Here is a 19,498-nt window from a genome sequence, read left to right as displayed (position 1 = left end):
GTGAAATACCTAAGAGGAAAGTTCTGTGAAACAGTGCAAAATTAAACAGAAAGCTGTGCAGAGCTAGGGGAATAGAGATGTAGCCTTTTAAAAAAAACCAAACTCCCTGAAGTCTGGTAGTGCTCAACTTGACAAAAGTAAAACTTGCATCAAGGAAAGAAAGAATGAAAAGCTAATCAACAGTACTTTGATATATATTAGAGGTAGGTGAACAATGTCAGATGCTTATTTCTTTGCTAGAAATTTACCCCTGAAGTCTAGAGAAGTCATAATAAAAATCATAATTTACAACCACATAAGTTTATTTTACAGTATATTTGTGACATACTGGCATTAACCAAAGATCTGAATTGTTTACAAATATAACGGCTACCATTTGAGGCAATTAAAAAGTTCCTCTAAATATTGTTTGTACATGATTTTAATTTTAACTTAAGAACTCTTCGTGTAACATCAAAATTAAACAGAAAGGAACTAATTTAAGCAAAAATATAACCACTTTCTAGAAACAAATCTAGAAACTCTCAGCATTAAATTTCAGAAAGTATCACTTGCTGCATGAATACTCTCCTTCACTGTAAGAAGGAGATTTATTCTTTTAGTGGTGTTCCAGCAAATATGGTTAATCAAGTCAGTTTATTAAGGCTTCTTTTACATGTTGTTGAATCCCATCATGCCTTTCATGTTTCCAGCAGCACCCTGTTGAAATTGCCGCATCATTGACTGTAATCCTGCCATGCCACCTAGAAGAATAAACAGACACCACAAATGAGTGATACTACAACAGTCTGAGAAACCTCATAGTAGCATAACAGCCCTCCCATGCCATGTTACAAACCAGTTTTTGACAATGGCATGCAGACCTGCTCTTCAACAGCATACTATCTAGTAGGCGTGTCCATTTGGTCACCACGGAAAGTAGATCTCTAAATACTGATCCATATCTATCCAAATGTGCCAAGAAATTGTGTCTGAATGTTCCTGGGATGAGTTTATAGCAATTTAGTCCCTGAATAGTTTAACATCTCCAAAAACTATAGGGCTGGTGCAAATTATACCATAGCTGGTTGCAATATCCTCATACACAGTATCCTCATACAGAATTCAGCCGATTGTTATAGCTATGTTGGCCCCCAGGACAGGAACCAAAGGAGCTCTTGGGCGCCACCTATAATTGGGATTTTATTTGGATTAGATTTTAATGTATTTATACCTAAGTTATGCTTTGGTTTTATTATACTGTTTTGTTTGATTTCTGTTGTAAACCATCCAGAGCCCTTCGAGCATGGTATACTAAATGGTATACTAAATTTGATGATGATGATTATGATGTCTGTTGAATCCCAAAGAGTTTGGAAAGTGTTGTTGTGTACTTTACTGTATGTTCTGATTTCATGATAGAGACACTAGTTAGAAAAGCCATCCTGACATAAATATCTCAGGAAATAAAAACTGAGGTTTATGAATATATTAAGGGCACAAGGAGAGAATATGTAGTTCCATATAAATACAAGTAAAGTTGGCAATAAATGGAAAATTATTCAGGTTTTGGTCAAATACAGAATATAAACTATGGGTAAGACTTTTAAAATACCATACACCTTGACTATCTAGAGACACCTTCTGTAATGTATACTAAGCAAATAAAATCACTTGCATTCATTAGTGCGAACCATTAGTGGTTCTGGCTGCCTTGAAAAAGATGGCTCCAAGATTATTCCTAAAGAAAGACTCCTTGAATCCTATAAATGTTTAACTGTGTTTTCCTTTCCTGTTCTTCTTTTTTGGTCAGAGCTGTTATCTCCTTTAGCTCTGGGCCTGAAAATGTCTTGGTCATTCTGATGAACAACTTGTGTCAGGAGCGTTGATTCTTCATACCTTTCACCTGCATTTGAAGCAGTGAGCTCTGTCTTACGAAGGCTTACAATAAAATAAATGTTGTTCATCTTTAAGATGCTATTTAACGCCTTATGTTGTTAAAGACCCCTGTATTGTGGCCCTGTTTTATGGCTTTTGTTATCCCCATAAGTGCAACTGATTTAAAATTAAATATAGTGATGAATGCAGAACACAATTTTATTTTAACAATATTGTCCTCATCCAGGACTAAATTAAGTCCACCTCCAAGAGGTACTGAGGCTGCTATACAAAGCAGTAATTAAATATATTACCCATGTGATGAAGAACTCTAGGATCCATCATCTTTGCCATCTGTTGGTTCAATTTTGCCATCTGGGATGGGTTAACATTCTTTGACATATCACCTCCTGAAAAGGGGCAAAAATAATAAATGAGGTGGTGGTGGTGGTGGCAGTAGAAAACATGCACATTAGAACTTCATAAATTCAACATTTATAAAGACTACAAAATTGTCATAAATTACTATTTGTGTAAAAAAAAACCCCTCCTATTCCTCCAATGAAACACCATTTCAATTTGAAGCTAGGAAGATTTTTTACTCATTCCTACACTTCCCCCTCCCCCCGTCCTGGTGCTGACTCTCAATTTGCTCCCGCACTGTTCCTAGGTCCACTGACTCACAGGAGCATAATTTCAGATGGAGGGTATAGAAGGCTGAAGTGGGGAGGAAGAGGCAGGGAAACTGCTTTCCTGAAGCAGAACTCCACCTGCACTTCTACAATACTGGTTGAAGTGCTCTATATTAGTATTGATCACTACATCACTGAACTAAAGCTAGGAATATTACTTAATTCAAAGGGTGCATAATGAATTCTAGTCCCGTATTTTCTTTTTTTTAAAAATGACTGTGGTCTTTCCAATAGCCACCACCTACATCTCAGCCTCCTTGCTTGGTCCGAGTCAATGATAAAAGAACTTTCTGAAGGAAAATGTCACTATTTTTGCAAGACAAGCAAATTCATTTCTAGAACGTACCTAGATTACCAATTGTATACCATGTTTCCACACAGGGGTGTTCATGATATTCCCTTTAAAAAACAAATCCGTAAGCACAAAGCAAGAAGTATCAATTATGTTCACGTTAGCCTGTAACTGATATTTCTATAATTAAGCTACTTAGTTATAAAGTCTTCTCAATCAATTCAACTGTTATATGTACATATGAGTCTCACCTTTGAAGAGTCCTTTGATACCCCCCATCTTTTTCACCATCTGTGCAAATTTTGTGTACTGCGTCAGGAGTTCTTGAACATCTCTAGTTGAAACACCAGAACCCCTTGCTACTCTTTGGATTCTTCCTGGTTGTTTACTGAACACTTTGGCCCCATCTGTACTGTCAAGTTCTACAATCAGAAGCAAGAGCAGAATCAACTCATTTGATACTACTGAAATACTGCAGGACTCTCTACTAGCAAAGAATTCTCTACTGTGGGCAAAAAGTCACACAGAAAAACATGCATTACAATCCAAGCCACTGTCACTATACTTGCAATAATAAAAGCTACCAAGCATCATTTTTAAAAAGTGGTAACGTGGTGATTAAATAGAGATTGTCTGTTCACTTTGATAACCTGTCAACCTGGTAATATTTTATATTACCAGGTTGACAGTTTACCAGAATGTACAGACAATTTCTATTTAATCACCACGTTAAGATTTTTGTTTTAGTTGTTGGAATTCGGTTCACCAGGAGCCTTTCTTAATTCAGAGAACATAATTAATGGCAGCCCAGCACTGCTACATCAGTTTTTAAACTAGTAGAAATTTTACCTTGATCATTCATACTGTCCATTATGGTCATCAGCTTTTTTAGTCTTGCCATAGATTCCTGTTCATTGCCTTTACTCATAAAATCTGTTCCAAAACCAGGGATCATGCCCTACAAAAATATAACATTGTTTCAAGTACTACCATCAAGCTCTTTGCAATGTTTTATGCAGCCTTTAAATACAGCCTGTTCTTTTCAGTATTTTGTTACAGAAAATATGGCACATGTCCCAAACAAGCAAAAGAAAAACAAACATTAAAATTGTTTTCTAAATTGATAAGATGATAAAGCTTCAGCCAAAATTACCAAGATTTGACTGAAGGGTCCCATTTTCATGATGTTTTGGAACTGTTCGTACATATCTCTCAAAGTAAATTGACCTAAAATGCAACAGAAATGGGAAATTTGGTTACAAATTAACAGTTTAACCAGAATTAAGCTGCTTATCACCCATAATTCATGACTGTTCATGATTAGGTCTGCTAAATTTCTCAGCAGCATATTAGTACATTTTTGGCAAAACTTACCGTGTTTTAATTTCTCTATGAGTGCCTCATTATCATCTAATTTCAATTCGTTTACTTTATCTATCAATCCTTCAATATCTCCCATACCTGGAAAACAAAAAACTTCCTTTAACCACAGACATAAATGCCATCATTTTACTAGACAAACAATCAGAAGAATAACTTTTGGAACAAAACCCTCGTGTTACCAGCAGTTGATACATACCAAGGAGTTTGCTGATAAAAGGCTGTGTTTTAAAAGGTTCAAAGTCATCTATGTGCTCACCAGTACCAATAAAAATTATTGGACTTTTAGTGGCAGCAACTCTGCAAGGAAGAAGTTACAGTAAGCCAATCAGGAGAAATACACATTATTGAAGAATTAGGAAGTAAAAACCTACAGGCATCCTTTTCACATTGAACTATTCCATTTTAGAACATTACACCAATTGAGCTAACTCACAACAATTTTCCATGAGCAGAACTACCTAGCACCCAAAGAACATGCACTCAACAATAGAGGATTACCTCTGCAATAGACAGAGAGGAATACACATGAAAAGAAGATATGGGATTTAAGCCAACGTCTACGAGTACATTTTTTCATTGAAGGCAATGTTAAAAAAAGAATGAAGATAAAAGAGGAAACCAGGCTAAGCAAGTACTTTCAGAGCCATTTAAATGTTAAATACAGCTGGTTTTCAAAAGCTATACAGATCATTATAGGCCCCATGAAATGATACTTACGCACTGAGAGCACCACCTCCCTTTGCATGGCCATCAAGTTTTGTCACAATCACAGAAGCAACATCCACTTTATCTTTGAAGGCCTTTGCTTGAGCTTCACAGGCTTGACCAATGGAGGCATCCATCACATAAACTATATTATCAGGTTGCTAGAAATGGTCGTATACAAGAAAGAAAAGACTTAAACCCTCTTTAAAACAGTTTGAATCTCACTTTATGTTTAGCTCTCTAATGTAGCTAAAGGTAACAAAAATCTGTTTCAAAATGTTAACTGATAATTTGCCTACATGTTAAAGTTGAATAGTTTAAAATATGTTACCAAGTTCTGAAGCTGCTCTTTTAAATTCTTAAATATTGGAAAGTATATGAAAGTTTAAGTGCCCATTAAAGCATCTTTTAACAATGTTTTGTTATTGAAAATGGGCATTTCCCATTTACACCAGCCTTACTGCATATAATGTAAGATATTCCCTTGTGCCGAAACTGGGTCATTACTGGGTCATCGGGTGATGTCACATCACAATGTTTACTAGGCAGGTTTTGTTTACACGGGTGGCTTGCCACTGACTTCCCAGTTACCTACACTTTGCCCCCAGAATGCTGGGTGCTCATTTTACCAACCTCAAAAGGTAGAAGGCTGAGTCAAACCTGAGCTGGCTACCCGAAACAGACTTCCGTCGGGATTGAACTCAGAGCTTGGACTGCAGTACTGCAGCTTATCACTCTGTGCTTCAGGGCTCCTGAATGTATTAAACTAGGCTTTTATTTCTTGCTCATCTGTAAGAACAGTTCATTTTAATTAACATTTCCCTTCTGCTTCCAGTTAAGATACTGTCCAGTTACCAATTACTCAGCAAAGCCACCATTGCTCAAGACTCAAAATGTGGACATGCCTTGTTTTTCACAGCTGTCACACGGAAACTGCATACTGAGAGAGCCTTACAACAGTTTCCCATCCTAGTGAACACTGAGGTTAATCTCAACTCCAAGGGAGTTCCCTCGCCAATTTCTTTCTAGTTCATCTCTGCATCACACAGTGCCTCTTATATTTTGGTCAAAGCCCACATTACTCCTGCTACTAAAGGAGGTTAGCCCTGTATAGCTGTAGCAAGGAAATTCTTCTAAGTGGTAGAGGATGTGTTGCCCCAGTGAGGTGTCAAAGCACTCTGTCCCTGTTTGCATGGCTCTGGTTTTATCCACCTCCTGCAGCTTATTAACTCTTCATCAAATTCTCCTTCCTAGCAACCTTGACCAGACAATGTCCAAGCAAAGGCACCAGTGGTTAACCACCTCCAGTTCCATTCAAGCCTGAAAGGTAAGTCACAGTCCCATGGTCTAACAGAGATCATTCTCATCAAGCAAGACTTGGGGTCAGAGGCGTAGCTAGACCAGAGTGCACCCGGTGCACACTCTGGCTTTTGTGCCCCCCCCCCCCCGTGCACCCCACCCCACTTACTTTTAGGAAAGGAGCAGGCTGGAGAAGAAGGCCGGAAGCCTTCCCACCAGGCCCAGGCAATGCAGGCAGGCTTCTGGCCTGCTCCATTCCTAAAAGTAAGTGGAGTGGTGCGCCACCCGGGGGGGGGGGGGCGGCGCAGGGGGGGATTTTTCCACCCCCACATGACTAGAAATGGTGCGCCCGGTGAGTTGCGCAACCCCCCGCCACCTAGTGGCTTTGCCACTGCTTAGGGTGCTGACTAGCCTGCATGCATTAAGATTACAGAGAAGCACATGGTCAGTAAGGGTACAGGCTGCTACATGCACCACCTCTGATGGGCTGGGACATTCATGTACTCCCAGCGTTACTCCTGTCTTACATAGCCCCATGTTCCACTCTGTCAAGCTGTGGGACAAAAACATAAGCATGTTTTGCCAGGCTCAAATAGGGGAGTAGACCAATGGAGGCTATCATGAGGCAGTCAGTTTTGTTATTCTGCCAAGACAGGCCCTGATCCAAGAAGTATGGAAATCTGTTCATGATTATTTGACCCATTCTAGGTACTGATAGTAACAGCATTCCAAAACACTTACATACAAGTACACTGTATAAATCTACTAACCAAACTTATATGTGAACATACTAACAGTTCCGTCAAAAACACATTTCTTGTAGGCAATCAAAGCTAGCATGGCTGTCTAATGAATTTTTCCCAAGAAGGCAAAACATAGCTTCGTATTGCTCACACTCAGCTGTAAGCAGCATTTATTATAGCTCCAAATATGTCTTTATTATCATCAGATATTTTACCAGCTATACAAAATCCAATAAAATGAACATTCCTTGTATTTACTTACTATGGCATTGGCAACTTGCAACATTTCTTCAAAAAGAGAGTCTTCCTGCTTGTGACGACCACTTGTATCAACAATTATTATTTCAAAATTTTCATTCTTAAATTTTTCAACGCCTTCTGATGCAATAATGACAGGATCCATCTCTGTGTAACTATTCCAAACAGAAAACACACACTTTAAATTCTTAGAACCAGAGTTACTTTTTATGAGATTATTCTGTTAGTTTCCTGGTATACAAGCAGATGTCTGCCAAACTATTTTGAGATCTCAGACACTAGCCAGATTTAAAAAGGATTTTTATAACACACACAGAGTCACATAGTGCTCTCTTTGAATGTCCAGCCTATAGTAATAAAGGAGAAATGATGCTGGCAATGACAGCCAGAATGGTGTAGTGGTTAAAGTGTTGGACTAGGACCTGGGAAACCCAGGTTTGAATTCCTGCTCATGCCATATAAGATTGCTGGGTGATCTTGGGACAGTCACACGCTCTAGCCCTGACTCCAGTTGCATTTGGATGGGATACCTCCAAGGAATATCAGGGTTGTGACATGGAGGCAGGAAATGGCAAACCACCTTGAAATTGTCTCCTGCTTTGAAAACCGTACAGGTTAGCCTTAAGTCAACTGTGACTTGACAATAAACAAATAAACAAAAATGTTGGCAATAACTATAGAATGCAGGTCATGGTATCCTGCTAACGAGCAGAAATGAAGCAAAGAAGCAAACTTTTTACAAGCAGCATGAGGCCATTAACGCATCAAAAATGGGAATGTTATATGCAGAGAACAGAAATTTAGCCATGCTGTATGTAAATGTGCCCATTATATACATTTTAAGAACTGCCTTTCATAGACAGGCTTACAGAAATCTTTCAACATTATCATATTGCAGGTGGGAATGCAGAGGAGCAGCACAGTAGAATCCTGACAGAGCTCTACTAGAACCAGCTGGCAGGGCTGATGGGAGGGGCTGATGGGAATTGTAGTCCATGACCATCTGGAGAGCTGCAGGTTGCAGACCCCTACCCTACAGGCTCCCCTCTGATTTATAATGACACCAAGTCAAAGTTATTAAGTTCCTCTTTATGATTAAGGTTTTTAAAAAATCACTATAGAAATGTAATGATCCAAGTGTATAAGTTTTTTGGCTTCACTATGCTGAACTTCTATGTCTATCATCTCAAGATGTGTCAACAAGATTTTTTTAGCAAAGTTATTAACGAAACGTACCTTCCATAAAATGGAATCCTTGCTTTTGTTGCGTTCTGTTTTAACTGGTCAAAAGCACCTACGGAACGGCAACGTTGTTAATCAGTCACATAGAACAATGCCCATTTTGCAAAAATTGAATAGCTAAAACTCAAATGCTCATTTACCTGCTCTGTAGGTGTCTGCACATATCAAACATGTCTTCCAACCTTTTCTCTGGTAATAATATGCCAACTGTGAAATTAAAAATTCCAAAAAACCTATAACACTTACTTAATATTAGAAGCCTCCAAACAGAATTTCAAATGACTGAAAACAGGATGTAATCACCAACACAAAGCATGAAATGTTGTGTCTTGAATCTATCACACTGCAATTCCACAAGCATGTTTACACAAGAGTTTAAAACCAGAGGCCCTGATTTTACATACCACAAGCAGAACTGGGCTTTTCAACTACTCCCTTTCTGCATTCTCCAAACAGCATGGAATATGACATGGTATGTCTCAATAGCAAAAACAAAGGAAAAAGAATAACTACAATTGCTCTTGGGGAACAACTATGGAAAGTTCATTCACAGGTCTTGGTATAAGTCAGACATAATGGCAAATGCTGGTTTGCCATTGCTTGATGAAGGAGCAGCAAGGCTTGCTTGAATTCTGGTAGCATCCATTTCTTTTCCCACACATACAAGATAATTAGTTCTTTCCTTTTCTACATGTCATAAAATTTTATTAGGTCTTCACAGCCACAAAATTACCCTTGAAAATATCCAGCTAAATTGTATACACTGTGAAAAGCGTATTACCTTTGAACACGACGTTGTTTTGCCACTTCCCTGCAGTCCTACAAACATTATGATGTTCTGTTTTCCTTTTGTTGGTGTCCAGGCTTTGACTCCTGGATCTACAAGCTGGAAAACAAAAGTATGCATGCATGCTGAATAGCTTATTTTCAGAAGCAGTGTACTCAGAATGTTTGAAAAGTTTTGAGTTCACAGATTTCACTGTCATTTCTGCAACAAATTTATTTTCAGTTTTATAACCAAGATCACAGTTTTATTTATTTATAACATTTATACCCCACCTTTTCCAGGAAGACTCAAGGCAGCTTTTATAACCAAGAGATCAAAAAACAAGGAACTACAATAATTCAGTGGCATCCTATGATACACTTGCATCCTGTGATAATAATAAAATGGAAGTTCCCAGGTGAGGAAAAAGCTAGACTCTTAAAGCCCCTTCATCTGGCACAAATATGTAAGAGTCCTAACTAAACAAGGCCATTCTATGGTTCGTAAGCTTCTATGTTAGAAATGATGAGTAATCTTGCTCCATCTCCCCAGAAAGGGCAATAGCACAGAGAAGACTGCTGTCCTTTCCCCTTACCTGGCCTGCTCTTCTCCCACCACGGTCTCTCCCCCAGCCCACACACTAAAAATTGGGGCATGATCTCTCAACTATCCAATCACACCAAGCCAAAATTAAACTTCACGTATTATGGTTCAGTATTATATCTTGGATGAGATTATATGACTTGGATAGAGGACAGAAAACCCTGCATTAGTACAAATGTTACATCATTATGGAGAACAATCAGCTTTTTGTAACATCATGTCTTAGTTAAAATGTAAGAATCCACTATCTAAGGATAATTTTTTCAAGACTGCTTATATCAGAACATGAACATGAAGTACAGTTTGGATTTATGCCTCTCCTTTCCCTCCTATAAGGAGATTCAAAGGGGTTTACAAACTCCTTTCTCTTCCTCTCCCCACAACAAACACTTTGTGAGGTAGGTGGGGCTGACAGAGTTCTGAAGAACTGTGACTAGTGCCAAGTCACCCAGCAGGAGTGGGGGAACAAATTTGGTTCACCAGATAAGACTCCACTGCCTGGTTCTCCAAATTAGAATCCACCTGCTCTGAACCACTAAACTTCAGGAATTTTTTGCACTTCAAACTACCTTGAAGGCTAAATTATTGGAAGGCAGGGCAGAAAACTATAACTGATAAGAAAAAATAATATGGATTAGGAAAAAAGCAAGAGTAATCCTGAACTGGTCTACTCAGAATCCTACTCATGGGTACTCAGGGAAAAAAACCCCTCCATAAATGTTATTTTACCTTAACCAGTTCTTTAAAAACAGCATGCTGGATCATTTTCCTCTTGTTGAGACCAGAAGCCATCTCTTCAAGATCAATAGCAGATCTATAGAATAATACATAAAAATCAACATCGGATCAAGTTGCAACCTACACAAGTTAACTTACAAGTATTGTTTAAATTCAAGGACTTTTGGTAAACATGCTAATTAGTGTTAATAAAGTATGAGGCAATAATTTACTGCCAGCTTATAATCATTCTATGCTAAACAAATTTTACATAACTTACTTCATAGAAAGAAGGCAATTAGTATAATATTCATTCAAATTTCACAGCCAGACTAACTTCGTTCCTGTGTGTATTATGAGTGCTTTTCGCCTTCAGTTATTTTTACTTGAAACTTAACTATAGAGTGAATCTTTCTTGCCTTCCTTTTCCCCTTGAAAAACCACTGCTGACTGCCAGAAAGCCCTCAGAATGGATGTGAAGATCTGCAGTTGGAAATCAAGTAGATTCCAAGGAGCAAGAGGAGGTCAGGAAAGAAGAGAGATGACATTACTGTCTGTGACACTCCGCCTGAGGAACAGAACTTTCCTGGCCGGACCAGTGCTGGGCACATTGTGAGTGTCTGTTTGTGTGTGTGTGTGTGGGGGGGGGGGGACTGGCCTAAAAAATAAATCCCCCCACCCAACTGCAGAAAACTCTTCCATTGGTAAAAGATGAGGTCTGAAAACCTACTCAAGTAGGGTTAAACATTACATTTTATAAGCATTTAAACAACATTTGCAGAGAAAAGCCGTTCCAGTTCAATACAAGACTTATTTGTGACACAAACAATTATTTTAAAATATGAAATATAACTGTTTTAAGTTAAGTGTGAAATCAAGAAGTGCAAAAAGCAGCATGTGCCTGTCTCTGGGCAGAAAAGCCAGCACACAAAGATAAACGAACCCACCATGTCAGCATTCCAATTACTTACTTTGAAATAAATCTACATGAACATGCTTTGTTGCTTAGTTGACTTACTTGACATTTTCTCTCAGTTGTTTCACTAACTTAATGTTGACGTCTGCTTCCAATAATGCTGTACATACTTCTTTTAACATAGCATTTAGAACCTTGTAAAGAAAAATAGACATTTAAGAAAGAAGGCAATCTCCAGCATTTATATGAAGCCTTTGGCAAAACCACTGATGGAGCAATCCTAAACAGGTCTACTTGGTGGAGCTTAGTCCTAGAAAAGTGTTTTTAGGATTACACTGTTAGGCCTCCATTTCGCCTTTTGATCCTAATTCTAATCAGATTAAACTGAACATGTAGTCTTCCTGTTTATCCATGCCGCCCCTTCATTTGTTCTCTTTCATCTTAAAATTTCAATTGCAATATCCATGTGGCAGGAATTAATCCACTTGCACTCCATAAAGCATCACAACACTGGTGGCATAATAATACTACGCTGATACGTTACAACTTCCTAGGCTCTGGGTGAGACTCGAATTATAATGAAAAGCCAACAACCAGCTAAAGAACTGGCAGCTGTGATATCAAACATAATAATGCCACTGACTTTTCAGAGTGATTACATCTATTAGAGGGAATATGTTCCAGAAAATCATAATTGTAATGCAGATATGAAAAATGGACTAAAAATTAGCTGGAAAAGGGATCCATGAACTACAAAGAAAACATATTTGTTTAGACCAGGGGTCTCCAAATTATGCAGCCTGCTGCAAGATTTTATCCGGCCCACAGAATCTAATTCACAACAGCTGAGGTGTGCCAACTGCTGGTCAGGAGGCTTTTGCAAGCCAGCTGGGGAATGGGAGGCATGGTCCAGAGCAGCTGACAGAGGTTGTCCCTCCCCTCATCTATTTAAGATGGAAAGATGAAACCTTTAAGGATGCAGTCAAGCAACAGAATCGAACGAGAATTGCTGCTCATCCTATTTTCCCATTAGCCACCCTAGAGTTTTTGAAACTGAGGCAAAGGCAGGACAAAAAAGTAATACGTGCATTGCCTGAGGGCAAGGCATCTGCTCTCAGATGGCCACCTCCGAGGAAGTGCAGGCTGGGGGCTCATGTGTCCTTCCTGTTGCCTGTGCTCAACTCTGCTCTGGCACGCCAGCCACCTTAGAAGGCTGTGGACAGAGCCTTTCAGCTGAGAAAGCAGACAAACTTGTTGCATTCGCCCCATCTCCCTGGTTCATCTCTTGTGTATATGCATGGCAGGGAGGAGGCAGGGAGAGAACATGTCTTGCAACCTCCACCAGGCAGACAGCCCAGCAGGCCAGCCCCATTCCAGCCTGTGCATTAAAGTGCTGAATTTGCCTTTTCTCTCCCATAAAATTAGTCACTCTCTTCTGGTTTAGAAGCGGGAGCCCAACAAACAGAACCGAGCAAGTGCTGACAGGAGCTGTCAGTAGTGCTTGGTGTGTGTTTGTGCATGAATCATTTCTTCCTGCTCAAAAAGCCTTAATGTACAAAAATGCATCTGTCACAGGCACTGCTCCAGTGAGAGCAAAACTGCGCTCCAAGGTCAGTTTAGAAGGCTGATGGGAATTGTAGTTCCTGAACATCTGGAGAGCCGCAGGTTCCCTACCCCTGGTTTAGAAGCATATCTGAATAATGACATCTGAAAAATAGGCTGGCAACAGTGGAATTACTGCAAAAGGGTGGGTGGTCCCTGACTTCTGCTTGGCTTGATCTATACCTCTGGTTCCAGAATCCCTTTGAAAGGATGACAAAGCAGGCTGCAACGCACAAAGGCCTTGCACCAGTCTCTTTGAACCCTGCTCTTCGTTGGCAGAGCATTTGCTTTAAATATGAATTAACATGACCAGGATTTGATTTGGAGGAGGCCTTGCTGTTAGGAGGAGGGCTTTCTACTAAGTACAAATTCTGGATACGGCTGAACTGTTAGCTTTGCATCTCTCCAAGATAGTGCAAATAGTACAGGAGATGGAATCAGATTTCAGTAGAAAGCGTACTTTTTCAAGTCTTCCTGTTGGATGTATTCAAGCTTAAATGAGACAGAGCAAAAATAGTAGATGAAGAGAAAGCTAGCCATTGTTTATCATGCCTCACAGTAAAAGCAGAAACTGCACTATGTACCAATTTTGTTAGTTCTACGCGAAAGGATTTGTGCCTTTGGTATGATATAATTAGTCATTGCTTTCCCTCATTCTGACCAGGAAAAAAAATGAATAGTAAAAGGAAGGATTTTTCTGCACAGTCCTACTTTTGCTAGCTAAAACAAAGCCAGATTTAACAGACCATTATTCCATAATATCTCTGTTGCTGCTTTTTTAATGTTGAGTGCATGCCAGTCAGAAGTTAAGTTTGTGTAAATATCACTAATTTTCATGGGACCACTGCCTTTAAATCTCAGCTGTTTTTATTTTATTCTATAAATTGATTTTTTGCGGCCCACAAACATTTGTAAAATATACAATGCTGTCCTCCTACTGAAAAGTTTGGACCCCCTGGTTTAGACTATCCTGACAACAGGATGCAAGTCTGAACAATTAGTAAATGAATGAGACAACTAGATGACTTATATTCCTAGGAAAAAAACCAGGTACAATGATCAGGATAAACGAAGGTCCACGGGATTAATATCTCTATGGATAAGCAGTATGCAAGGAGGGGAGAGGAACGTGAGCACAAGGATAATTCATATAGTGCCAAACAGCACAAACAAACCATCATCCGCCATTAATAAGTATGTGTACGGAGCTAAGTGCTGCCATAAATTTCTCTTTTCTGGAGTTCACAGAAGCAAGCAAGTGTGCAACAAGAACTTCCACAAAGTCAGTTTTTAATCAGTTTTCACATGATTAATAATGTGCTCAATTGAACCACATGGCTTCAATGTGGGTCACTTTTTTTGTAGGGTCAAATTGCTCATGACAGTAAACAGACCCATATGGTAATTTCTGTCTTCCAGCCAGTATTATAACTATCACATACATGAAGGTTACATACCTCTTCATTGATAATTGTAGCATTGCTCAGTGAGCGCAACGCTGAGGTTATTTTTCTCCCGAGATCTGCTAAAACCATCTTGGCGGCTTCAAAGACAATTCAGATGTAATCTGTAAAGAAAAATTAGAAGAATGTTAGATATTCCTGCTGTTCCCTCTTACATGTGAGCAAATGTTCTTAATTTTAAGAACATAAAACTGTTTTCAGAACTAGCATGTGTCTTTTCATTTTGTATAAAACTAATTAATAAGAGTGCCTGTGAAATATATGCTCTGAAAGTTATTCTTAACAATACTGCCTTTGTTCATGGATAAGCTAAATTAATGTACTTAGAGATGCTGCCATTATGCTTGGAATAAGAGCCCCAGTGGATCATATTGGTTGTATTCAATACAAAATCAAACATCACTGCCCCAATCCTTCTTGGATTTAGACAAGTGGTTCTCAACCTGGGGGTCGGAACCCCTTTGGGGGTTGAACGACCCTTTCACAGGGGTTGCCTAAGACTTTCTGCATCAGGGTTCTCCATCTGTAAAATAGATAAATGTTAGGGTTGGGGGTCACCACAACATGAGGAACTGTATTAAAGGGTCGCGGCATTAGGAAGGTTGAGAAACACTGGTTTAGACTCTATATGGAAGCCAGAAAGCTTCCCACCCTCCTCTGTAATCACTGAATAATGATGGAAATATTTAATTAGAAATATCACAAAGCTATTTCTTAAAGCCTGATCTATTTCATTTTTCCATTAGATATCTTAAGATAAAATGAAATTCAACATTCTGCTCCTGCGATTGAGCACTCTGAAAGCTTTCCCTACTGACTAGCCAAACCAAATCTCTCATCACCACAAGCAACCCCATCAGGACTCTCCCATTGTTACACTCTACCATGTAATCTGACAGCCAAGTCCCGACTCATTATATAAGCTCTCTGTGTGCCCTTGGGTCAGTCTTCTCTCGCCTAAAAAAAACTTGGAGGAATGGTGCAGTACACAGAGAATAAATAACTCTGACTTAAGATTTCCTAATATTTCTAGTAGAAAGGATTGACATTTTTTCTCTGAGGCATCCAGATTTGATAACATCACAAGGTTGTCTAAAGAGAGGTAAATTTGACAAATAAGGCAACTTTACTGTGGCATAAGTTAGACTCAAGTAGTTTGAAAATATTCCCAAATATTAATAGGTTGTAAGCAAAAATTTAGACCAGCTATAACACCAAGTAGATTTTGGAGTGCAACTTTATAATGGCTTGTTTAAAATGATCACCTGAAAGCACAAAAGCATTTTAACCCAAATGTTTACCTTATTAATTATGAGCTACAACTAAAAAAAGAAAGGGGAACAAATTCAGTCACCATGAAAAAACATGGTGCACACATACTACAAGGGAAGATCCTTTTAACATGCTCATATGTAAATCTACCCATATGAGAAAAACAGGAAGTAGCAAACAATGTCAACCCAGAAGTAAACAAAGTTTCCATTTCATCACAGTTTGTATTAAATATAAGAAAGAGCCTGCTGGATCAAACCAGAGTCCATCTAGTCCAACACTCTACTACTTGCAGTGGCCCACCAGATGCCTTTGGGAGCTCACATGCAGGATGTGAAAGAAATTGCCTTCTGCTGTTGCTCCCGGGCACCTGGTCTGCTAAGGCATTTGCAATCTCAGATCAAGGAGGATCAAGATTGGTAGCCATAGATCAACTTCTGCTCCATATATCTGTCCAAGCCCTTTTTAAAGCTATCCAGGTTAGTGGCCATCACCACCTCCTGTGGCAGCATATTCCAAACACCAATCACACGTTGTGTGAAGAAGTGTTTCCTTTTATTAGTCCTAATTCTTCCCCCCAGCATTTTCAATGAATGCCCCCTGGTTCTAGTATTGTGAGAAAGAGAGAAAAATTTCTCTCTGTCAACATTTTCTACCCCATGCATAATCATATCCCCCCTCAGATGTCTCCTCTCCAAACTAAAGAGTCCCAAACGCTGCAGCCTCTTCTCATAAGGAAGGTGCTCCAATCCCTCAATCACCCTTGTTGCCCTTCTCTGCACTTTTTCTATCTCTTCGATATCCTTTTTGAGATGTGGCAACCAGAACTGAACCAGTACTCCAAGTGTGGTCGCACCACTGCTTTATATAGGGGCATGACAATCTTTGCAGTTTTATTATCAATTCCTTTCCTAATTATCCCCAGCATAGAGTTTGCCTTTTTCACAGCTGCCATGCATTGAGTTGACATTCCCATGGAACTATCAACTAAAATGCCCAAATCCCTTTCCTGGTCTGTAACTGATAGCACTGACCCCTGTAGAATGTATGTGAAGTTTGGATTTTTTGCCCCTATGCGCATCACTTTACATTTTGCTACATAGACCTGCATTTGCCATATCTTAGCCCACTCACCTAATTTATAAAAAGTCTGCTTGGCGCTCTTCACAATCTTTAGCAGTTCTCACCACCCTACATAATTTGGTATCATCCATAAACTTGGCCACCACACTACCCACCCCTACTTTCAGGTAATTTATGAATAGGTTAAAGAGCACTGGTCCCAAAACGGATCCTTGGGGGACACCATTTCCTCCATCTCTCCATTGTGAGAACTTCCCATTTGTGAGAACTTCCCCAACCTTTGCTTCTTGTTTCTCAACCATTTTTAAACCATAGGAGGACTTCCCCTCTTATTCCTTCATTGCTGAGTTTTCTCAATAGTCTCTGGTGAGGAACTTTGTCAAAAGCCTTTTGGAAATCCAAGTAGACAATGACCACTGGTTCCCCCTTATCCACATGCCTGTTTACACCCTCAAAGAACTCTAGTAAGTTTGTAAGGCAGGACTTGCCTCTGCAAAAGCCATGCTGACACTTCCTCAGCAGGTCTTGCTTCCCTACATGTTTTATAACTTTATCTTTAACGATAGATTCTACTAATTTACCAGGAACAGATGTCAAACTGACTGGCCTGTAATTTCCAGGGTGCCCCCTAGATCCTTTCTTAAAGATTGGTGTGACATTGGCCATCTTCCAGTCTTCATGGATGGAGGCCAATTTCAGGGATAAGTTGCAAATTAAAGTGAGAAGATCAGCAATTTCATTCTTGAGCTCCTTAAGAACTCTTGGGTAAATGCAATCTGGGCCAGGGAGTTTGGTAGCATTTAATTTATCAATGGCTGCTTGAGGAACTGCTTGACCATCTGCCCACTTTTCTTACACTGAAAAGATCTCCTTCAATCAAACTCATTCTTTGTGACTTACTTCACTGTTGACTGACATCTCTTTCCTCTGTTTATATCTGGTATACCCATGAATATGAAGAAACTGATAGGATTGTTCACTAACTTTTAAACAGCTGATGAACATTTATCAACAAAGTGAAACAGCAGAAGGAGAAATCAAAGCTTAAGGTGGAACTTTGGTCTATTCAGCACATGATTTCTGATTAAGTGGATCAAGGCACAGAGATCTAATCATTTGAGAAAATTAAGTAAAGAACACAGGTCTTATTGTAGTTTCCAGCCCACAGTCAATCAAACATCCTGAGTCCCCAACCAGAACCAAATTAAGGTACTTCCTTGTACAGAACTATCTCCCGCTAAGAACAAGGAATGGATTCAGTTGCATGATAGTTATGAGAAATACATAGGTTGAGAAACTCCTATACTAAACTACCTAACCTAATTCATCAAACAGGAAAGAAAAACACGTTGCAAATGACAAGGCAAGCTTCATGCAAATATTAAGAAAAAATACATTATAGGAAGCCCTATCAGCAACTAGTGCCTACAGGCCAGCAAGCTTGAATTCCAAAATCTGCTATCACTGCTACATCTCACCCCTGGGTTGTGTGAATGAACAATGAAAAGCATAATTTGCACGAGGCAAAAGAGTAGACACAGCTGAAAAGGGTGCATAACGATATCCAGGTTACTCCATAGACCTAAGCTTCGCCACCGAGAAGAGACTACTGTGTCTTCTACTGGGGCACTTTGTGGCGTCACAACAGCTGCTCCCGTGGAATTAAAGATGCGGCTATCCAGCTGTTAGAAGTTGGCCAAGACTAGAAAAACAGATGGATACAAAGCGGGGAAGACTGCGGCCGAGTGGAGATCCCGGGAGCAGGAGCAGTGTCCCCCACTCCCCAGCCACGCACAGAAACTCACCGGAGGCAGAAGAGTTTCACCTCTGAAGAGGCGGCCCGGCCGCGAGGGCCGCGCAACAGCGAGCCTCGACCCTCACAGCCGCCCTCGCAAAGTCGCTGACAAGACCCCAGCCAACCCCTCAGCTCTGCCCCCCAACCTGACACCCAAGGCTAATGTCACGTCACCACTCCGGCCAGCCTATGGAGTCACCATTTTCCTTTTTAAAAAACAACTTCCGCTTCCGGGGTATCTCTGTGAGCTCGCCTACTTCGTGTCAAAGGGGAAGAAGCATAGTGGGGAGGCGACACTTCAGGCTCTCCGTCGAAATCTCCCACTGAGTGCGGAGGCAGGACCAGGAATTTTACCGAAACAGGGTCAGAAAGTGAAATTCCTTTGCTCAGTGGGAATCGTTCCCTGCTGAGTGTATGTGGGTTTGCAGGCTAAGGTGGATGTTTAGTCTGTTCTATGCCAGAATTGAAATATGAAGAATCTATCTATATGAATGAGCGGTATCACCCGAGGACTTATTGGAGTATATTCCAACATTATAATTCAGTGTTGGAATTCAGGTCAGGAGATGTCCTGATCTTTTTGCTGTTGCATTTCTAGTCGTTTTGCATCTTTTAAAACTAGGCGGTCCTTGCCTCTATCTTCAGTGATTATTTCCTTCGGAGAGGACTTGACAATTTCCAAGATCTGAAGCAAAGGTAGTCTGTAAATCAAGCGAAGAGGGGAGTGCATCACATGGGGTGGGGGGATAGTAATTATCTCTGTAGTTATTTGTGCAGCGACATTGTTTCCTAGAAAAGCTATTTCTACCC

General features: G+C 39.9%; 1 protein-coding gene across 1 annotated transcript; it reads right to left on the bottom strand.

Moving 5' to 3' along the window:
• Positions 1–284: 284 nt before the first annotated feature.
• Positions 285–18,896, bottom strand: SRP54 (signal recognition particle 54). Its single transcript, XM_048484790.1, has 16 exons — positions 18,699–18,896; positions 14,533–14,642; positions 11,576–11,667; positions 10,570–10,654; positions 9,253–9,357; positions 8,612–8,678; positions 8,466–8,523; positions 7,234–7,384; positions 4,942–5,090; positions 4,421–4,521; positions 4,216–4,302; positions 3,995–4,068; positions 3,691–3,799; positions 3,093–3,263; positions 2,172–2,267; positions 285–743 (listed from the first exon to the last, which is right to left on the bottom strand). The coding sequence occupies exons 2-16, from the start codon at positions 14,608–14,610 to the stop codon at positions 652–654; spliced, it is 1,515 nt and encodes a 504-aa protein (XP_048340747.1). The 5' UTR covers positions 14,611–14,642; positions 18,699–18,896; the 3' UTR covers positions 285–651.
• Positions 18,897–19,498: the final 602 nt, after the last annotated feature.

Source organism: Sphaerodactylus townsendi, linkage group LG02 (assembly GCF_021028975.2).
Source record: "Sphaerodactylus townsendi isolate TG3544 linkage group LG02, MPM_Stown_v2.3, whole genome shotgun sequence".
In the NCBI taxonomy this organism is placed as follows: domain Eukaryota; kingdom Metazoa; phylum Chordata; class Lepidosauria; order Squamata; family Sphaerodactylidae; genus Sphaerodactylus; species Sphaerodactylus townsendi.
The sequence above is the reverse complement of the archived record's forward strand: the minus strand, read 5'-3'. Positions and strand labels throughout refer to the sequence as shown.

What these genes read in the sequence shown, in the direction of transcription:
- SRP54 (XM_048484790.1), bottom strand. Translation starts at nt 14,610, where the DNA reads ATGGTTTTAGCAGATCTCGGGAGAAAAATAACCTCAGCGTTGCGCTCA. An exon ending in TTTTTAAAGAACTGGTTAAG is followed by an intron (nt 9,358 to 10,569) that starts GTAAAATAACAT and finishes TTTGTTTTCCAG; the next exon opens with CTTGTAGATCCAGGAGTCAA. An exon ending in TATCAAAGGACTCTTCAAAG is followed by an intron (nt 2,268 to 3,092) that starts GTGAGACTCATA and finishes GCCCCTTTTCAG; the next exon opens with GAGGTGATATGTCAAAGAAT.